Here is a 20,871-nt window from a genome sequence, read left to right on the forward strand (position 1 = left end):
GATTGACGTCATCAGCAATCACGATTTAGCTGCAACCAAAGTGGATTTCACCACCATATCATAGGCAGGGTGGTTTCTTGTTCAAATGCTCTGCTGCACCTATGCTGAAGAAACCATGAAACAAAAAAGAAAGTTGAGGTGAAATCCCAGACAGGCTTCTGGTGTGGAAAGGGATATTTATTTATTTTTCCAAGCAGGACTGTATTTTTCATCATCCCCCTCTTATCAGCGGTTGTCCTTGTGAATGCCTAGTGGGGTATCAATCAGCAGGAGAATACCTGATCCCAATGCCAATTGAGCTTTGCTGCCACCACACACACACACACGCACACATGCGCAGCTCTCCTTATTAGGACTTTGTATTGACTTCTATTCATTGTGGACAGCCTGACCAAAACCTTATTCCTCACCTTAGTCAGGACCTCAGTTTTGACGTTTTCCCTTTTGGCTTAGTCCATGTGATCAGGTCCCAGGCTCCTGACAAGGTCATTGTTAGTACTGAAAAGAGTCCTTAACATATACAAACCCATACACATGCAGTGGAATCAAATGCAAATGCATTAGCCATTTGCATGTCACAAACATTATGTAACACAATCATATAAAGCCCATTGATTCAGTGCAAGAAAAATGAGAGGTGATTTGCCCAGCAGTTCGGCATGTGAGGTCACCACTGGTATTTCCCTGCTACGACATGTCAGATTCGGGAATAATACAGAGGGGAGGGTTGCACTGGCTTTTTTGGGGGATTACTGTGTGTGTGTGTGTGTGTGTGTGTGTGTGTGTGTGTGTGTGTGTGTGTGTGTGAGTGTGTGTGTGTGTTATGAAGGTTGTGGTTTTCCTCCTGGTGTCGGTCACCAACGGACGATCTTCCCCTTCCCTTCCTCCCATCCATGTTTTTCCTCCTTAGTGACTTCATGTTGCGCCTCTTCTTCCTGCGTCTTCCTCCTCTTGCTCATGTGTCGCAGCTACACCATGTAACCCAAAAGTTGTACCCCGATGCTGACAACTGTTGGCCCCCCTCTCACAGCACCAGTGAATGACCTCTCATCAGTCTATGTTGGTTAGTTCTGAGTTAGTTGAAAAAAAGCTCCCTGTTACATTCGTGGTAATATTGGAGGATCTATTCATTGTGTAGTTGGATGTCTTCATTAGCTCATAGATACCGAGTTATCTGTTGCAATTTTACCAGTGTATCATAATATTTGTGGGAGAAAAATGTTTGAGAGATGTGAAAATGGATATCTATGGAAAAGTCACTTAGACTTTGCGCTAAACTTTATATCAAACATTGTGACTGAATGAGGTTTTCCGTCGTTTCGTCAAGCATGTTTGAAGAAAGAGACAAGTTTGGGAACCTCAGAATTACAACCCTGTTCTTTGCAGACGATGTGGTTCTGTTCCCCCATAAGACCATGAACACAAGAGTACACTGGGATGGGATTCAGCCCAGTGTGAAGGAGTCAGGATGATAGTAGGCACCACCATGGTTCTCTGCTTCCTAGGGGTTGGGGCAGAGTTGCTGCCCCAACCTAAGGCGTATCTCAGGCTTGTGTTAACAAGTAAGCAGAACATGCTTAACACGATGCAGTAAAGTGTATGACTGCTGTGATGAAGAAGAGGCTGATCCAGACAGCAAAGCTACATATTTAATTTCTGAACATCACCGATGGTCTTGAGCTCTAGGTAGTAACCAAAAGAATGAAATGGTGGATAGAAGCTGCAGAGACAAGCTTCTCTGTGGTGTGGCTGAGCTGAGCCTCAGAGACCCTTATCCCAGAGGAGTTCGGCCATCCGTACGAAGCTTGGAATAGAGCCGCTGCTCCTTTGCGTCAAAAGGAACCTGTTGAGGTGGTGCGGGCATCTGATTGGGAGCCTCCTGGATGCCTTCTGTTGGAGGCACACCCATTGGGAGGACACCTCCAGGGTTAGATGCAGAACTCACTGAAGGGATTATATATATCACATCTGGCCTGGGAACGCCTCAGGATTCCCTAAGAGGAGTTGGAAAGCGTTGCTGAGGAAAGAAACGTCTAGAACACTCTGCTAAACCTGTTGCCAACATGACCCAACCTCAGACAAGAGGAAGAAAACAGTGGAATACAAACATTGTCTGTTGCCTTTTTAATACTCTGACCTACCTTCCATCTACATGTTTAATTTCTTCATTTCAAATCACATATGTATATTGTAACTAACCTGTTAGGACGTTGCAGGTAAATGTAAAGAGCTGTAAATTATATTCAAAATGGTGCTTCTCAATAAATATTTCCCTTCCAGCGATATATTGTTCAGTGTATCAGTTGTTCTGCAAGTAAAAAGCATTTCTTCCACATTCTGATTCTAAATAGAGAACAAATACAAGATTCACATTATAAAATAGAAATTCTCCACTCTGGTGAGACTCCTTTGATAATCTTTGATATTAGTTGACAGGGTGGTCAATTTCTTGGGTTGCAGTTTGAGGCGTTGTTAGGACACTGTCTCATTTAGTGTCTCACCTCACTGGAAGGGCTCCTATTTGTTGTAGTTTTTTTCTGTTTGACACCTGGTTGTCAGGATTCTGTATGATGCAGTATAATTTGAATGCAGACGAGAGGGATGTACCTGCAATGGATGTAATGAAAAAGGAGAAAGCTAGGAAATGACAACATTCCCAACAGAAGCTGGACACTACGACTTTCACTGGATTGGTATTTACAGCAGGACCATTTTGATTCTTTCCTACTCCAAACGAGGAGCGTAACCTCCTCTCGTCCTGTGTGCGGGGATAGGCTGTTACTGCAGAGAGCGTCATGGTTGACTGCTGTTTTGAAGGCACTATTTTGGCAGGACGATGCGGTCACGCCACGGAGTGAATAGGAGGTCTTGAGAGAAGAGGGCACAGATAAGAGAATGGAGAACATTCCATTAAAGATAGCGATGTTATCAAGCCGAGGCTCGGGGAAGACGGTTCTGCACCGAAAAAACCCACCGCAGCCCCCATTGGGTGCAAGGTGCATCTGTTACCATGGTACCCGGCCCAGGCAGTCCCTTTCATGTCTGTCAGGACTGGGAAGGGAGAGACGGGCAATATGTTAGTCTCGCCTGCAGTTAGAGCTGAAGCACAGACACGTGTGTGCTTATGTGCGTATGTGTGTGTGCTCATATGTGTTCTCAGTCCAAATCCTGGTGGTTGGCATGGGGGGGGGGTCTTTAAGATGCTGTACACTGACAGAGGCTCGTCACGTAACATGAATCATTTAGTCACCACAGCAGAGTTGGAAATGTCACGTCTCATCAGTGTTCCTCATGCCTCGGTGCCCCTGCACCATTTACATCTCTGGCGCTGGAGTTACAGGGAGGACTTGATTAAAGAGACAAGCTGAGATTTTTGGTGCAAACAGACATTTATTGCATTTGGAAGCAGTGGTGTACATTTTCCCCACAGAATCATTTGCAATACTGTAGCACTTTTCTGAAATCGTGGTTTTCCTGCGCAGCGGCCCGAGCCGAGTGTCTCTGTGCTCTCCTCCAAAAAAATCACGATAAAGTATAGATTTCATATTTCCATAGCTCATCTTTCGGATCTTTCCAACGAATGGGTCACTGCTCCCTCAGTGGAAAATGCTGACTTGTCCTTCCTTGGCGTCCACATAGGCGATCCATTAACAGCAGGGTAAACTGTACAAGGGACATCTCTGAAAGTCAGTCCAGCTATATCTGCTATTGTCTTCATCTCTCCGATACAAAACTATATTTTTGTGTCTTTGCTACAGTTTTAAAACAGTTAAAAAATGACAGAAAGCAACATCAAGTACATCATTCCGCATGGTAAACCACAATCAACACTAAACAGTAAATAGTACTTTGTCAAATCTTTATTACAAGATATTAGGCCACTGTACAAATCAGTGTGAATCGTACAGTACAACGCAGAATTAAGACTGTTTCTCGAGGTTTGTCATTCAAAGCTGTATACGAGGTGCTTCAAGAATACACAAGAGTTTCAGAACTTCTGCCGTGCATGCATGATTTTATATTTGCCATGCATGAGTTGGTATCTCAGTGTTTTAAGAAAGAGCCCTAAAAATGGCAACCCAACAAAACAACTGAACTGTCCGAGTAAATGTATAAAGCACAAAAAAATAAATAAAGAACAAGTTATCCGGTACAGTATATCCTTCATGAGATTTGGCACACACGATAATGCACAATGCAATATAAATAGTTTATCAATAGGGTGTCGACAGTCAAGTTACAGTATCAACCAATCCAGGTGAAAGCCTGGGAAGCTTACAAACAGGTGGGAGGTACACTGTATATAAATGACTCATTAGCTGCAAAATATGGTAACAAAAAACACTCAGGCAACATCGAGAATTGTTAAGTGAAAAAAAACATCACTCTCATTCGCTCAAAGTCTTCTTGACATACAAAAAAACCTCTCCTTGGGCCTTTAGTCACTGCAAAAGACATATTCCAAAGGATCAATAAATAAAGTCTTCAACACAGAGAACAAGCCAGTTTACCGATTCCCACTTTGTGCAAGAAAATATGGGCTACCCTCTCCATATTTACAAATTCTATGAGTTATTTTCCCTTGATCAAAATGAAGAGAAGAAAGAATGGTACCATAGGTTTAATAGATAAGATATAGGAGAAGTGTGTGCTTTAGTTTTTATATTAGATTTATTTCTGTATCCTGTCCCTGATTTCTGCATTTTAACAGCGCCGCCTCCTTCCTCTACATCGCACCCCCCCCTCGCTTGTTGTCTTCTTCACTTTTGGATCTATGGCGAAACCCTGTGATCGAAGGGCATTTGTGTATTTGTATGTATAAATATATATATACGTGTGTGTGTGTGTGTGTGTGTGTGTATGTGTGTGTGTTTGTTGGGGGGGGTCCACCTGGGGGTCTCCTTCGCTGTCTCCTTCGCTGCCATCTCCCACCCCTGCCAGTGTGTGTCACCCGGATGGCCATGATGACTGACAGGGAGAGGAGGGTGTGGAAGTGTTGCTTGCTGCCACATGAGAGAAAGTGCTTATATACAGTGTCTTTGGATTAAAACTAGTAAATATCGCCATAAAAAAATCTTTTTCAAGAGTGTCTTTTGGGGGGTTGGTGAGACGAGCGCTCTCTAAGCCTCTGGCGGGGTCTTCTCTGTTCCATTTTTCAGGGCTTCGTTGTCGCCATTCTCATCCTCGATCACAACTGTGGATGACAGGGGAGAGAGTTAATGAGAGATGGGGGGGGGGGGGGGGGGGGCTCGTCTTGGTATGGCGTCTTGAAAATTCCCCATCAATTGAGGGGGGGGGGGGGGGGCATTAACGCCTTGGACCATGCACACTACGCTGTATGGGCAGAAGTGGTGTATGCACAGATGAAAGAATAGGAGCGTGCAAAGAGAGAAAGAAAAGCAAGGTTGTGTGTGTCTGTGTGTGTGTTTGTGTGTGTGTGCTAGTTTGATGCACATTTGAATGGCTGCATGTCTTCTTGCAGTGCACCTGCAGATGCAATGTCTGTGCAGTGTGTGCATAGTGTGTGTGTGTGTGTGTGTGTGTTTGTGTGCACTACTGTACATGCAACTGTGTGTGTGTGTGTGTGTGCATGTATGTGCCACCACAAGTGAGTCTTCTCCTCAGGACAAACACAAGCAAAAGGCACGAGCCGCCTGGATCCATCGTGCAAACACAAAAGACAAGAGATCACAATCACACTGCATCTAAATCTTAATCACAACGCACGTTCACTGGGGAGGGGACGTGCAGCACCACTGGGAAGGAGCGCGGTTCAGAGGCGGTGAGGAGCACGCACTGCGCATCCAAGTTGTGTTGCAGTGCCAATACAAGATTTCAAAACGCACTCATGCAAACAAAAGACCATTCCTGTGATCATGCACTCTGATGGAGACCGTGTCCAGGCTTCACACGGTGCCACCCTCCACTCCACTGTGTGCGTATTCAACACATCCACATGAGGGGGGGGAAAACGCCTTAAATTATATATTTACCCCGTTTGCTCCTTCCTATTTGTCCGAGCTTCGGCGGACGCTTGTTCTGCGAGCCATTGAAGAAGTTATTGGTGTCTTGGAGACGACAGGTGAAGGAAAGGTGTCCCTCGTCGCCCTCATTTCCATAATGACTCATTTTCTCCTCGTTGAACGGCAGCACTTCCGACATCTCCAAAATGCGTCTTTTCTCACCAAGGCGCACGGACTGAAATGTGCACAGCGCGTCTCCAAAGCTGGAACTCCTCGTCGTGTGTCTGTGCAGCCAAACAAATGGGAGGTTGAGGGAAACAATGCAATCTGCTGACACGATCGAGCCCTTTCTGTTTACCCCGAAGACACGTGTGGGTCTTCGTGGAAGGTGCGCAGCTCAAATAAAGAATACAGTGAACAACAAGAGATACAAAAAATTCCTCAGTTTCTTCTCTGGTGCAGCCTCGGCAACATCATTCAAAAAAAAAATGTCCAGGGGTGGTTGTTCTTTGTTTTATTCTCCCTCTTTATCTTTGCGTATCGCTTGGAAATGGAGGCGCACGTACAATGGAGCTGGAGCGCCCGCTGGTTTCGAGCGGCTGAACCCGACGCACGGAAAATCTGAGCGACAAATGCAAATCGAGGAGCGACGCAAAACACGGATCCCGGGGAGACCTGCTGGTGAGGGAGCTGCACGGGGGGGTTCTCTTTCTGCTGCAGCCCAGTCAGAGGAGCGTCGAGCGTGGAGTCGTGGCGCACGAATGCTCCACTCTCCGGGATCCGGGAGGCAAATCAAACCAATGACGGGTGATTTATTATTAAGAGATGGCACGTAAATACATGAGCCAAGTCAGGTTGGGTGGGAAAACGTCGTTTTTACGCACCGCCACTCTTAAATCCTCCAATCTGATTGAAATTGAAAGAAATTATATATATTTTGTTCCATTTAGTGGGTTTAAAGAGTGTCAGAGCTCACCAGATGATGGCGGTATTTTCACAGACTGAGGATGTGAGTTTGGGGCCCAGTGGTGCACATCCTGAGGGCCTACACTGTTTTCACCGACTCTTCTATAGGGTTGGATGGAGGTTAAAATGTCAAACCTGGACATCAGGGACTTGCTCTAGGAAACATGAAATTACCTGGACATTTGTTATGTAAAACCTCGAACTGATGTTTTCTTTAATATAAATCAAAAATGCTCTTTAATCTTCATATAAATCCCCTTTAAAGACCTTAACCCGACCTAACCCGTATAATTACCTCCCTCTAAATCTTCTTGATGATGATTGATAAGCAATACTTGTCATTTTAGAACATGGGACTTGATTGTGAATATCCCGTGTGGGTTCTTCCACACTAGTTTGATGATAAGTGGCCTACCACCAGCAGATGTTAGGAACATATCACCAGTGATGAACCTGAGCATCAATAGATGTTTCAGCCTTTTAACCACAAGGCATGCACCCTCCTGCTGAGGTCGGCCCACCACAGGCTGACCAGATGTGGGTGTATGTTACTTACTTGATTTCATAGACCGTGTTGGCAGCTGATCTCTCCCAAAGCTGAGGGTTGAGGATGTCACACCTTGTACAGATTGTTAACCCTGTGAAAAATTAGGATTTGTGCATTTGGGCCATTAATATAAAATGTTATTTGATTCATAGCAGGCGTTCAGATAACACACTCAAAGCTAACAGGATCCAGTCTGTGAAGGTCTTCGTGTTTTGTTAGCACACAGAGTCAGATAGCGGACAGTGGTACCGAAACTGGTTTGCTTTGTTAAACGAAGCCCCCGGGGATCGTCCTTAAGTTTGTGGCAAACTCTCATTGGTTTTACTGGTGTCTGTACTGTTTACATAAGTCTGTGTCTGTGAGCAGCTGCACAAAGGGGTATAGAGTAAAGGGCACGGAGCAAAGGATAGTGATTGAACGGTGACAGCTCGTGGACTCTTTCTCAGGTGACCTTAATCAAATATCATCACGCAGACAATGAAATGAAAAGTGATATCAGCCGTGACACACCTACTCTCCGTGGACCTACAGGAGCCACGATTTTTATCAGAGGCTCACCTTTCATATCGGAGCATCTCTCTCAGTTACACAAATGTTGTTTCACCACATGTGGTTGTGTACATATCGTTTCTGAGTTGTGTTTTCCTTGTCATGCCTTTAACAGCAAACCTGGGTAACTTTTCCACAGTGGACACAAACATGAAGAAACCTTTTTTTATACAGCAGCACCTGTGGAGATCTGTCACTTTAAGTTACCTACAGTTTTATTTGAGAGGTTGGTTCCTAAAATCCTTGAAGACTTGGTATCAAGATTTTATTTATAACATAAAATAGTAATGAGTAATAAAGCAACAATCAAAGTTGAAATACAGAGAAATAGCACTTCTTGCTATTATTTATCAGGAGTAATAAACAAAACTCATCATCTTACACCAAAAGAACGACAACTCTGCAAAACACTATGAACAAATTAGAACAGATCTTAAGCACCACATGGTTTGAACTCCCCAATGAGGAGCAGCTGTGTGCAAAGCGCAGCCTCAGATCAACAAGGAGAGCTCCCGGACGTCCCTAAGGCCACGTTCATACTCAAAATAGCCGTGATTTAAACAACACAGGGACGTGCATTCGTGGGTTAATTTTGTGTAGTCCAATTGGAGGAACCAAAGATGTATAATAGGAGACACTTACAAAGACTCAAAGATGGCCCCCGGTTTTTTGAATAAAAAACATTTGCCTATTTAGATGACCCAAAATAGTTTTCAAGGTTTGCTTTGTTTCTCCCAACGGCCCCACACGTGTGTTCTCGTCTGGCTCGTAAACCTCACAATGCGATGAGTCATGAAAATGACGCTCAATTCCTTGGCCCTGAGAGAGTTAACCTGTTGCTGTGAACTGTGTATTCAGGTGAGATAAATGCAGTAGGCCCCCTGCAGAGCCAGAGTTTGGTATTGTGTATTGCAGGCAACAAAATGGATTCACCATTTCATTTTGACACAAATCATCCCATACATTTTCTAAATCTGAATATTTATTGGCATTCAATTATGGTACAAACAATAATGAAGACTTGGAATGACACATGAACAGTATAGGTTTATAAACTGTACCACCGTTTACAGCCAATCTGACAATATGAGATGGATCACCTTTATTCAAAACATTATAAGAAAAATCAGATCATGACCGACTGAAAACACATCTGCCTCCAGGAGAACTAAATCTATGGATCTAGTCCAGTGGATGAGAAGCTCTGCACATTTTCCACAGAAGCAGCTTTAAACATAAAACTTTGATCATCTTAGTTTTATACGTTTCTTTCATATTTGGGGCAGCGGATGTAGGACCCATAGATGGTTTTATTTATCCACCGGCGAAATTTGGACACCACCGTGTAGACTCCCGGATACTTAGCATCCCCGCAGCCATTGCCCCATGAGACCACACCGTAGACACGCCCCCCGCACACCAGCGGGCCGCCAGAGTCACCCTGCGAGGACGAGACCACACCCTCCATCATGTCACATGTCGTCAAGGTGCTTTAATGTCTTTGATTTGTGTTACAGGATACACTCAGTGATACAAAGAGTTAGAGCAGTCGGGCCTTGGTGGCGTCAAACGTTTCAAAAAGCATTTACTACTCCAGTGGCTCAGATGTCTCTGGCCTGTCAGGTCACTACTATAACAACTTCAAACCAAAGAAATATTAAACTGACAAAAAGTGGCTGGTCTACAATAACAGTACAGTTCCAGCAGAAAAGCTCAAAATAATTTTCAGGACAGGTATATTAAAAATATTTGTTGCCCTTTTATAATGTCATATGGCCTTCTAAAATTGTCTTTCTTCTACCTGTACATGTAAGCACACAAAGTTGCCTACTGTGCCATTAAATATAGCACTTTTAATGTCCATCTGCTTCTTACCTTAGACCAAATATAACATATTGCAATATCACACACTGAATTTCATGTATTTTCTCAAAGGCAGAGATTCTTTCTTAGCCAAATCCGTGCACGCAGTTTGTTTGTGACAACAGATGACCGTCACTGTACCTTTAATCGACAGCAAGGTTTTCTATCCTGGAGCTATTTCAGGGTTGCTTTGTTGCCTCTTCTGCAACTTTCATATTACAGTTCCTCAGGGTGGACCGCCACGTCTGTTTAATAAAAGCTAGTAGCTGAACTACGCTGACATGATGAACTGTATCCACAGTGCCATAGGGATGAGCTTCCCAAAAACTGTTATTGTTTCGCTCTAATGTCGGCTGATGAAAAGCGTAATCCCCCTGTGCCATTTCATACACACTGGGAACCATGGCCAGTGCCTTGGAGAATATGTTATTTCAATAACAGATTAATGGCCTTTCAAGGATCAGATGATTATGTTGGTCCCCATGGGCCAGATCAGACAGATCCCAACACCCACTTCATCTCAGAGCTGGAACTGTTCACATTTATTGCTTGACACTAATGACAGAAGGTTTGACAGGATTTGATCCCCTCACCTTACATGCATCTCTTCCTCCAGTCCTGTAGCCGGCACAGATCATGTTTGCTGTGATATTTCCATTAAATGACTCAGTGCTGTTACATCTTGCAGTTGAAATAATGGGCACTCTGACTGTCCTCAGGATGAAACGGGCCTGGCCTTCACCCAGCCTGTTGAAGCCCCACCCAGACACCCGACACACCCGGCCTTCAACTACACCCGTCCCCTGCCTGGGAAGAGGCACCAGCGACACATATTGGTTCAGCACCATTGGGGCCCGCAGCTGCACAGATAATCAGAACAGATTCTACGTGATAATGTGACAGTAGCAGAAGTTCTCAAGGCAAAAATGGTTTTGTGAGATCATACTGACCTTGACCTTTGGCCTTCGAGCAGCAAATTTAAGGTGACCCTTGACTCCAACTAAACTTTTGCACCAAATATGAAGTAACTCCCTCAAGGTGTTTCAGATACCTATTTTTAAGGAAACTATGACCTTTGACCTCCAAAATCTAGATAGGTCATCATTGGGGTCCACCAGAATGTTTGTACAATATGAAACCATAAAACATAATTACTCCAGCCACTTGTCATCATAAAGATAAAGATGTATTTGTAGATCAAAGTATATTTAACATGTATTTTTTTTTTCTTGTTTTTGTCTATTGGGCTGTAGAGAGTAATGACTCTCTAAAGACTGGTGAAACACAGGACATCGAGCAAAGCAGAGTGATGAAGATGAAATAGACACTTGTAACATTGTTGTCCATATCTCTGTTTGTGCAGTACCTTAATGAGCATGATGTCAGCATTGTTAGTGCTCCTGTTGTAGAGGGGGTGGGGGACCAGCCTGTGGGGTTTAGCATACTGCTCATAACCCTCAAAGTTATTCACTATGTAGTCGCCGGCCACAATCATCATGTGTTCTGCCCTAGAAGACAAGTCATTTCAATGTTATACCATTTCCATTCCACAATTATAAGACTAGATGGATCATGGTCTTGAGCTATGATCGTTGCTGAGCACTTCTAAGAAAGAGATGACAACACATTAGGATATTTTAGCTTCTTATTTTTCCGTCTTTTCTGTGACAATATTACTGAATCAGATGACATATCATTAAGCAGGCAGGCTGGGGGCGATGCTGAATGACATTCATTAATAATTATGGCCAGTTTACAAAGTCACAGAGTGAGCCCATAGGTGACCGCTGTGAAGCCATGAGGTGTTTCTCTGCCAAGGAACAGCTCACTGTGTGCAGACAAGGCTGGGATAGTATAACAGAAATACAGCCAATTTTCTAGATTTTCTCTCTCTCTCTCTCTCTCTCTCTCTCTCTCTCTCTCTCTCTCTCTCTCGCTCTCTCTCTCTCTCTCTCAAAAACACATACACACATACACACACACACACACACACAAACACACACACACACACACACACACACACACACACACACACACACACACAAATACACCAAGTTGATGTACCAAGGTCAGCCTACTCGACTGTATTCGTGTGCTGTCTGACTTCCCTGTAAAGAGGTTCACAGTGCGTCATGATCAAGCTGTGTCATTTGGACGTTAGGCGTAGCAGAATGGATGCTTGCTTTTAGGCATCTGTTGGGACCATCTGCTCACTAAATTAAATCATGCCAACTTTGCCTCTACACAGTGACTTCTACAGATTCTACTGAAAGAATGCCAGAGGAATGTCATTGAGTCTCCAGCCAAGCTGGCGGCTAATAGGCACAGCGGTGCTTTGAACTAAATGTAAATTCCGGCATGGTAACAGGCTCAGAACGGCAAGACAAACATTGTGTTGTTCAGCAACTGTCATGTTCATCATGTTCACCATCTTAGTTTGGTGTGTTAGCATGCTAATATGTGCCAATCAGCACTATGATGATATGAGGCTGATCTCAATGTCATTATATTCAGCATTTTGTCATATACCAAAGTATGGGATCACCTAAGTCGTTAGAATTCATCATCTGGGGAGCATGATTACCATGGTATCCATCCAACAGATGTTGAGATATTTGAGTCTGGACCAAAGTGGACAACAGACTGGCCAGCATTTCCATTGATAGGCCCATAGCACAGACATTACGTTTCCATATTCAACCATAAAGAAGCATGTTTTCCTCTTAACATAGAAATCATGAAAAGACAGCTATAAAAAAACTCTTACCCGATGTTACAGTGTGCTGCTGTCAGCACCCAGTACCTGTGAACCAATGATCCACCACAGAAGTGCTGGCCCCGGCTGCTCTGCAGTGACACAATGTATTTGATAGAGTGCGGTGCAGCGGTGTGACCACCTACGATACGGCCCTGCATGAGCACCCGGCCTGTGTGGAAAAACACACAGCGACAAGAAATGGGGGGAAAAGGAGCTGTGATAGATCGATTTTAAATAGTTTAATGTTTTTTCTGGTAGAATGTCTTCCTCCCCAAATCCGATGACATGTAGATCAGGGTTAAATTAAATGGAGTCTAAATTAACTGTAGTGAGAACGATGTTGTCACGTTAATCGCTAAATATCCAAAACCCCCTGCAAGTGACACCTCCCCAGGTATGAATTTCAGTCAAACTTAAAAAGCCAATCTTAACAAAAGAGAAAAGTAAAGAGCGAGCCCCCCACCCCTTCCTATTTATCCCACTTATGGTTCTCTGTCACCCGGGAGGCCACTGTGTAATGAATGTTATCCAACACAACCTGACCTTCTCACACCAACACTTCACTCCCTGAAACATTAGAGTGTGGGGGCTCTCCCTACACTGTACCTGCCTTATGTAACAGCTCGTCATCTGTACATTGCCTTCAGGCTATGCATGAAGACATGGTGGGAACAGGAGTGTTTCCTCTGACAGTGGCTGGAAATGTGTTTGAATTTCTGACGATCACTAATGAGGAGTAATCACAAACTAACCTGTTGATCCTGTAGAATTGAGCAAAGCCATTAAAAATAATGCAGTAATTTTGTTTATTAATACAGAAAATATTAAACTTATTTTGTTCGTTGAGCTTCGAACAAAGACTAGGAACAGGCTGGGCAAACTAATTAACAAAATCGACCATCAAAGCAAAGGTTATAATCCCCTCATTGTTTGAATCCATTACACTAAAGTATCAAAATGACAGTTTGCAGTTTTGATATTCACCAGAGCAGGGTACACTTTGCAGCAGATACGTCCCACCCTGTCCCATCAGGCCTCTCGTCAACTCTCGTGAACGTGCACTGACTCACAACTGATAGACCTTCTTTTTCGTGGTCTATATTTGCTCACATGCTAACTTTTGACAATTGTCTCTACTTCAGTAATGTGTCACTCTCCGACTGAAGACTCCGGTCATGCACACCAGAGCACAGACTTGGTGGACACAGGCCGGCAGCTCGGTCAGGTATGTGGACCAATAACTTCATTCGGCCTGAATCAGGCGTGTTTACCACAGTCCTGTGAAGGCCAAAGCCGGCCTTTTACTTTAAAGAGAATCTCAACAAATAAGATTAAAAAAAGTTTCACAAACATCACACCATCCCTATACCTTAAATCTATTAACCCAATATTGCCTTTAATAAATAAAATAAATAAAAAGTAGACCTTCTCCTTGAAATGCAAAAGAAACCAACATTAACCAACAAGCAAAGCAACACATATTCTCTTCTCAAAAGTGACCCAAACATGTACTCACTGTGGACGGCCATGAGGTCCAGCAGCATAACACATGAACACATGAAGAAGTTCATCATCACTGTAGAGGTTACTGGAAGCAGCGCACCATACCAGAATCGAAATCACTGCAGCCACACGACCGGTGTCCTACGCTCCTGGCTGCCCCAGTCTGACCATCAGCTTCTCTCCGAGAACAGTGGGACTCAGTTTCTTCCACGGGAAAAAAAAACAAGGTTTTTAATTTCATCGTTCATCATTTAACACCGGGGGCGGTTTAACACTCTAGCATTGATTGAAAAGGAAAAGAAATGTGAGAGAGCAACAAAGTTCACCTTCAGAAGCTGCTCAACCCCCCCCCCCCCCCCCCCTCTGGACTTGTCGAAAGGGCTTTACATTGTTGCCATGGCAGCACGGGGTACTGTGCCTGGCGGGTTCATCCATACTGTATCAGCACGCTCCGTCTGTGTCATCATCCGGGCTTATCTGTGCTGGAACGTTTCAATGGCCCACTGTGTGCACGAGAATAGCTCTGTGTTGAGCCAAGACAACGCCGAGCTACTCTGTGTTCCTCTGTGCCGACTCATCACTCATCATCAAATCCACTTCAGCAGTAGTAATAACTCTATTATTGTTATCACTCTGATCATCATCATCACTATCATCATCATCATCATCATCAGCCTTCTGGCAAGTCAGCATCCCTCTCAGCATGGGAAGAGAATCTCGCCTGACCTCCTCTTGTCCCACATTTAGAGCGAGCTGAATAATTGATGCCTCACCCGTTGGAATGGGAGAGACGGCTTTGTGTGGCCTCCTGTGGTCCGGTGTTTCCTGGACCAACACTAACCCATCATAACAGACACTCACCTTCAAACATGAGGTTACGTCTTCTTTTGCTTTAACGCAGACAAATATGGCAAATATGCAAGAGTTAAATCGGAAGTCGGTCTTTTCAATAAAAAGACAATTTTCTATATCTATTCTTCATGAGCTACAGGTTGCTATGATATGATGATGCACCTATATAAATTCATTGAATATCTGACAATTTCCCTAACATGTATCCAAAGGTGTTTATACCTTCAATTTCTCACAATATATTTCGCAATTACAGGAAAAGATAAAAAGAACGACAAGATTTGGACGACTCAGGACTCAAACACACATAGTTCATACATTCCTATAGGCTGTCTTACACATGGACTGTCTCTCAAAATGTACTTGGTCCTGATATCTGTCAATCTAGTGATAAATGTTGGAAATTATTCTTTATTTATTTTAAATTGTTGGAGGTAGAGGCAGAAATCTTATAAACAGGTACACGAGAAACTAGGTTGCTGTTGTTGTTGTTTTCTTGTGATCTCGGCCTGTGGCTTCCTCAACGGGAAATAGTAAAATACAGCTTTTTCACGGCCGACATTTCGACATGTCAAAGTAGGAAAGGCAGATGTAAATAATACCACAAATTATAAAGCTTCTCCCTATCTCTCCCTCTAACGCGAGAGGATGACAGATATGCTAAATTTGCATTTCTTTCTTACATACTATAGATAATACGTTTTAATGTGTGTTATGTTGATTTAAATGAGAACCGCACCCTGACCTGCAGAGTACGGTTTTTCCCTCCCATGCACGCTGTAACACGTATCATGGAAGTGACAAAGCTGTTTGGTTCCAGGGGCCTTCTGTCGTGCATGTTGGCTCACACACATGGTCATGGCCAGTAACACACATGTGCTATGTCAATTTTGATATATGGCAAAGTGTCTTGTACTATTTGTAAATATGCCTTTAACTGTTACTTGTACATCGATATTTGCTATTATCGTAGTTTTTCATGCTTATTCATCCTGTCTTGAGAGAGATGCCTTCCACATTGCATGAGTATTCTTGAGTATTATGACAATAAAAATCTATAACATGGAGATATGGGAATTACATCAATGGATAAGACACGTGTTCAGTCCTCTTATTAACACAAAAGTGTTTGCACCTGAGTGAGAGGGGGAGCACGCTATCACCTTTTCCCCTCACGGTTGGAATGACACCTTAGGGGGGGCATGTGGACAATATGAAGGCTATGAGTTACAAACCAAATGTCCCCATGTGTGGATAAAAAAAAATAGAAGCCTGCTGGGAACCGACTGCATGAGGGGGAAACCTGGGGAGATGGAAGAGGCTGGCAGAGGAGAGGAAGGACACTGCTCATGTCAGCTGGATGAGACTGATCCAAAAGAGCAGGACAGGATGTGAAAATAATTTCCCAATTTTTACAGATTACTCTCAGATAGAACTAGCGATGCAAAATATGAACACACGATATGCCGAGTCTCTGTTATTCTCACATCATCTAAATATACGATTTCTGACTAAAAGGTTTTCCTTGTCCACGTAAAGAATAAACACTGTTATGTCTTGCTCGGTCTCACGACTATATCATACTCATATGTCATACCAGCTTTTGTCCTATCCCTGTGTATCATCACTGGATACAGCAAAAACATGTCTGGCGAGTATATTCTATCATTTTTTTTTTTTGTCTTGTTGGGTTTCATCTTCATCAAGCTTCACTTTGTCTCCACAACTGGACAATAGGTTGAATCTGTGTGAACAAAGGCCATAGAAAGGCGGGTATAATAAAGCAAGAGGGCTGCCTGTTTGCTTCTGATGTTTTTTTCTTTTCCTGTACTAGGTCAGTACTTTCTGTGTGTGAGAGAGACACTTGGATATTTTGCAGACAATTGTGAGGATGAACAATGCCGGTGACAGGCATGGCTACAGTATAAAAGAAGCCTGAGCGTCCTTAGGTTTGACTTTATGTCGCGGCATGAGAGCAGTGTGTGTGTCAGTGTGTGGATGCTGGACTTGGATAGTTTACTGACTTGATAAGGTGAGACAACTTTGTATTAGAAGATAATTTTAGTTTGATGCTGTGTAGACTGCAGTAATCATATTTTACCGTGCAAAGATCACTTTCCATCTGTGCGGTTTCAATGTTATATAAGAGTAACACTCTAGTTGTTGGTGTTTAAATTGTATTTCTTTTACTTATTTATTAGCCTTACTGAGTGTTCCTTTGTAATCTAATGTTAAAATAAGTCACTCAGAACTTCATCTAGGTTTTTTTATTTTATTCAAAATAAAAAAACATTGATGTCAGTGTGAAGTGCCCCCATTTACATAAACCTGAAACCACTGAAGAAACATGAACATGAAATACGAGACTTTGTCATTCCTGGTTGTAAATCTGGTTGCTTATGTTCTATTAGTAAGAGGGATGATAATTCAAGATGTCCTCAAACCACTTGTTGTTTTAGCAGCATAAAGAGTGCAATGGAATGAATGAAGGTATGTGGGTCAGGCATGATGCGTTTTTTCTTTCAACCCCTTTCTTTTGTTTGTGTTGTTTGGCAGTGACCAAGATGAACCTGACTACACCCTGTCACCTCGCACTGCTCCTTGTGCTTGTTGTAAACCTGACAGGTGAGAAACAACAGAGGACACACAACACTAAAACACTGACTGTTCAACTTTCAAACAGGAACAGTTGTGAGCTGGTTTTGTGTCACTGAATGGAGCAATGTCTCTGTGTGTCCTGGGTTTAGTAGGTGTGTACGGGAGCAGGATCATTGGGGGAGCAGAGGTAAACCCCTACTCCCTCAAGTTCCAGGCCTCCCTCCAGTTCCTGAACTCCCACTTCTGTGGAGGCACCCTCATCCACAGTCAGTGGGTGGTGTCCGCTGCCCACTGCTGGAGGCCGTGAGTCACTGCACTTTGACACCTGTGGCACTCAAGACGTTTCCTCCACGCCAAGTGAAAAGAATTCCATTCCTTTGTTGGGCTACGTCCTCACTTATACCACAGATATTGTGGAAAACATGTTATTTAGGTTTGTAAGAAGTGATACATTTTGTGATTGATCGTAACTCAAAATATCTTTCCTTTTGGCCTCTAGGCAACACCTGGTCCAAGTGGTTCTGAGTGAGCACAACATCGACGAAGTGGAGGGCTTTGAGCAGAGGTTTAATGTCTCCAAGATCTATAGGCTCTACCCGAACCAACCATATATGTTTGACAACGATATCATGCTGCTAAAGGTAAGGGACGGTCACTTTGACACGGGGCACAAGTTGAAACCAGTTTTATATACCGCTGGGGGAAAATGCATCATAAGTCGAAATCAAAATATATCTGAAGCCCTGTTTATCTTTCATTTACACTGATCCTCACACAGATTTTAAAAAGAAAACTGTGCAGATCAACATTTACTAGACTATAATTTCATTTGCTTTAATCTGTGAGCAGCCTCTTTGACTTCAGCTTAGTTGAAGTGTCTGGCAGTTACATTTTGATCTATACCTGATGTCCTAAAGCCCTTAGTTTGCACATAGAACATTTAAACCATTAATTTATAACAACTTATGATGAAATATTCCATAAAAGAGAATTGTGATCCAAGAGAATAACACAGGCTGTAGTCCTTTGTAAATAAAATGTTTATAAAAGCTAAATTGTACTGACATACATTTGATTTTGTGTAATCTTGCTAAATCACAAACAAATGAACCAACCAACAAACAGATAGGGGGTGAAAACAAAACCTCCCTGGCAGAGGTAATAATCTTCAAGAAATGAAAAAGAACCTGCTACAGATGTCAGTGGAGTATTGAAAGGTTGTGAAATACAGTAATAGAATAACAATGATTTGGAAATGCTGAAGTAAAGTACGAGTATAGCAGCTTTCTCTTAAATATTGTATTTGAGTCCATACAGGTCTTTACCCATGATTAATTTTTTTTGCTTTTCTCAAGAAAGCAACCAGTCTGTCTGACTGACTGGAAATTAAGTCACTGGAATTCACTTCCAGTCAGACTGACTCACTGCTTTTTAATATAGGAGATTTGTAATTGAAGTTCCAGTGTGCTGCAATATCTGCAACACATCAGAAATCTCCGCCATCGATTGGCCTCTTTATTACCTCCAAGGAAGTTATGTTTTCACCCCTGTCCAGGTGATGTTAGTTGATTGCTTTATATGTCAGCATATAACACAAATATTACCAATTGGATTTCTATGAAATTTGATGTAAAGATGGTTCATTGGCCGAAAAATAACCCATTACATTCTGTTCATGTTTAGCTCAACATATCTACCTTTTTATACCATTTTGATGAGTCATCATTTACTTGCACATCCAGCAGAGTACAAGCCATGGAAAAAATAACCCTTTTTTAACGGACACTGGAGAATCTCCCTGTGTGATGTGACTGGATGTTATCTCTCAGCCTCTTATGATGACTGACTGAATGTCTGTTCTGTGTTGGTCAGCTGGAAAATCCAGTAACGATCAATTCCAGGGTTGAGCCGGTCTCTTTGCCACCGCCGACTTCTCCACCGTTGGATCACTATACCCGGTGCACAGTCAGCGGCTGGGGCGTGACCTGGCTCAACAGATACAGCTTGTCACCAGTACTGAGGTCTGTGGATGTGAACATCTTCGCTAACTGCTGGTTCTACTACTACTTCATGATCACAAACAACATGATCTGTGCTGGCTCTTACCAAGGTGGCAAAGACTCGTGTCAGGTGAGACACACGGTTATAGTTGTGTGTGTGTGTGTGTGTGTGTGTGTGTATGTGTGTGTGGTACAGTTATTAACCAGGTTGTGGGGACCAAAATCTTCTTATGGGGACCATAACATAAATCATTATATTTTCCCCAGATCGGCCCTTCTCCTGGAGAAAGTGATGCACATAGATGCACTGTATGAATGTGTGCGTTAAAGGGTGAACACAAAACTGTGACATGATTTATGATTAAATTTTAGTTGAGGTTAGGTTTAGTTAGTAGAAACTAGAGACACAGGGAGAAACTGTGAGAAACTGTGAGACATGACTGGGTGTGTGTTTGTGCACGTCTCAACTGGCACTTAAATACTGAAAGGTGATGTAATGAAATATAAATCTTAATTTTTTATCGTAATAGTGTGAATGAGTTAATAGTCTGATGCAACATTAGAGTGTAGAAAGCTAAGGTTGAAATGAAAGGTAATTTGTTACCATGTACAGTGATGTTAGTTTAGTGTATGTGTATGAAGGCGGTTTCACAGGCCATTTTCCAGAGAAAGTTAAGTCACGAGTTTTACACAGGTAACTAAAGTAGGTAAAGTAATTATGTAAAACAGTTTGTCCCAGCACAGGGCTTAATGTCAGGTAGAGAGAGAAGGGACTTGACCTAGGAGCATTGTTTGATTATTGTCCTCGACAGCACACCGTGTACAGACGGATGTTAGAGCACAGTTCTAGGCAGGAAAACTAAAACAAACTTTAAAAAAAAAATGCTGATCTATTATTCGTTCAGAAAGTTGTCTTTCTCCTGTCAAGATTTTATTTAGTCTTAAAGTGTGTAAGACTACCCAATTAGAAAAACGTTTAACCCTTTACTTCATCCTCAGGGGGACTCTGGAGGACCACTCATCTGTAATGGTAATTTTGAGGGCATTGTATCTTGGGGATATGGCTGCGCCCACCCCAACTACCCTGGCGTCTACACCAAGGTCAGGAACTACCTCGGATGGATGAACTGGATCATCCAGAACAACTGATGAGACTCTTTAATAACAGGCTCCTCTAAGACTCTGCTGTGAGGCAGATTTGAATGTAACCTACTGGATTCAAAGGACTTCATGGATTCTTTTTTTTTTGGGGGGTGGGGGGGGGGTCATCTT

The 20,871-nt window shown here is 42.9% G+C and overlaps 3 protein-coding genes across 3 annotated transcripts; 1 reads left to right on the plus strand and 2 right to left on the minus strand.

The window, feature by feature from the left end:
- Window positions 1-3,845: 3,845 nt before the first annotated feature.
- Window positions 3,846-6,730, minus strand: camk2n1 (calcium/calmodulin dependent protein kinase II inhibitor 1). Its single transcript, XM_062398276.1, has 2 exons — window positions 5,994-6,730; window positions 3,846-5,194 (listed from the first exon to the last, which is right to left on the minus strand). Exons 1-2 carry the CDS (start codon window positions 6,160-6,162, stop codon window positions 5,121-5,123), a joined length of 243 nt encoding a protein of 80 aa, XP_062254260.1. The 5' UTR covers window positions 6,163-6,730; the 3' UTR covers window positions 3,846-5,120.
- Window positions 6,731-9,022: 2,292 nt separating this feature from the next.
- LOC133973887 (trypsin-like) lies at window positions 9,023-14,421 on the minus strand. The gene is made up of 5 exons (XM_062411971.1): window positions 14,163-14,421; window positions 12,656-12,815; window positions 11,255-11,396; window positions 10,482-10,748; window positions 9,023-9,466 (listed from the first exon to the last, which is right to left on the minus strand). The coding sequence occupies exons 1-5, from the start codon at window positions 14,218-14,220 to the stop codon at window positions 9,284-9,286; spliced, it is 810 nt and encodes a 269-aa protein (XP_062267955.1). The 5' UTR covers window positions 14,221-14,421; the 3' UTR covers window positions 9,023-9,283.
- A 3,144-nt stretch (window positions 14,422-17,565) lies between these two features.
- Window positions 17,566-20,754, plus strand: si:dkey-33m11.8 (trypsin). Its single transcript, XM_062412014.1, has 5 exons — window positions 17,566-17,626; window positions 17,752-17,902; window positions 18,099-18,240; window positions 19,472-19,729; window positions 20,599-20,754. The coding sequence occupies exons 1-5, from the start codon at window positions 17,566-17,568 to the stop codon at window positions 20,746-20,748; spliced, it is 762 nt and encodes a 253-aa protein (XP_062267998.1). The 3' UTR covers window positions 20,749-20,754.
- The last annotated feature ends 117 nt before the right edge of the window (window positions 20,755-20,871 follow it).

Source organism: Platichthys flesus, chromosome 2 (genome assembly GCF_949316205.1).
Source record: "Platichthys flesus chromosome 2, fPlaFle2.1, whole genome shotgun sequence".
Lineage (NCBI taxonomy): Eukaryota > Metazoa > Chordata > Actinopteri > Pleuronectiformes > Pleuronectidae > Platichthys > Platichthys flesus.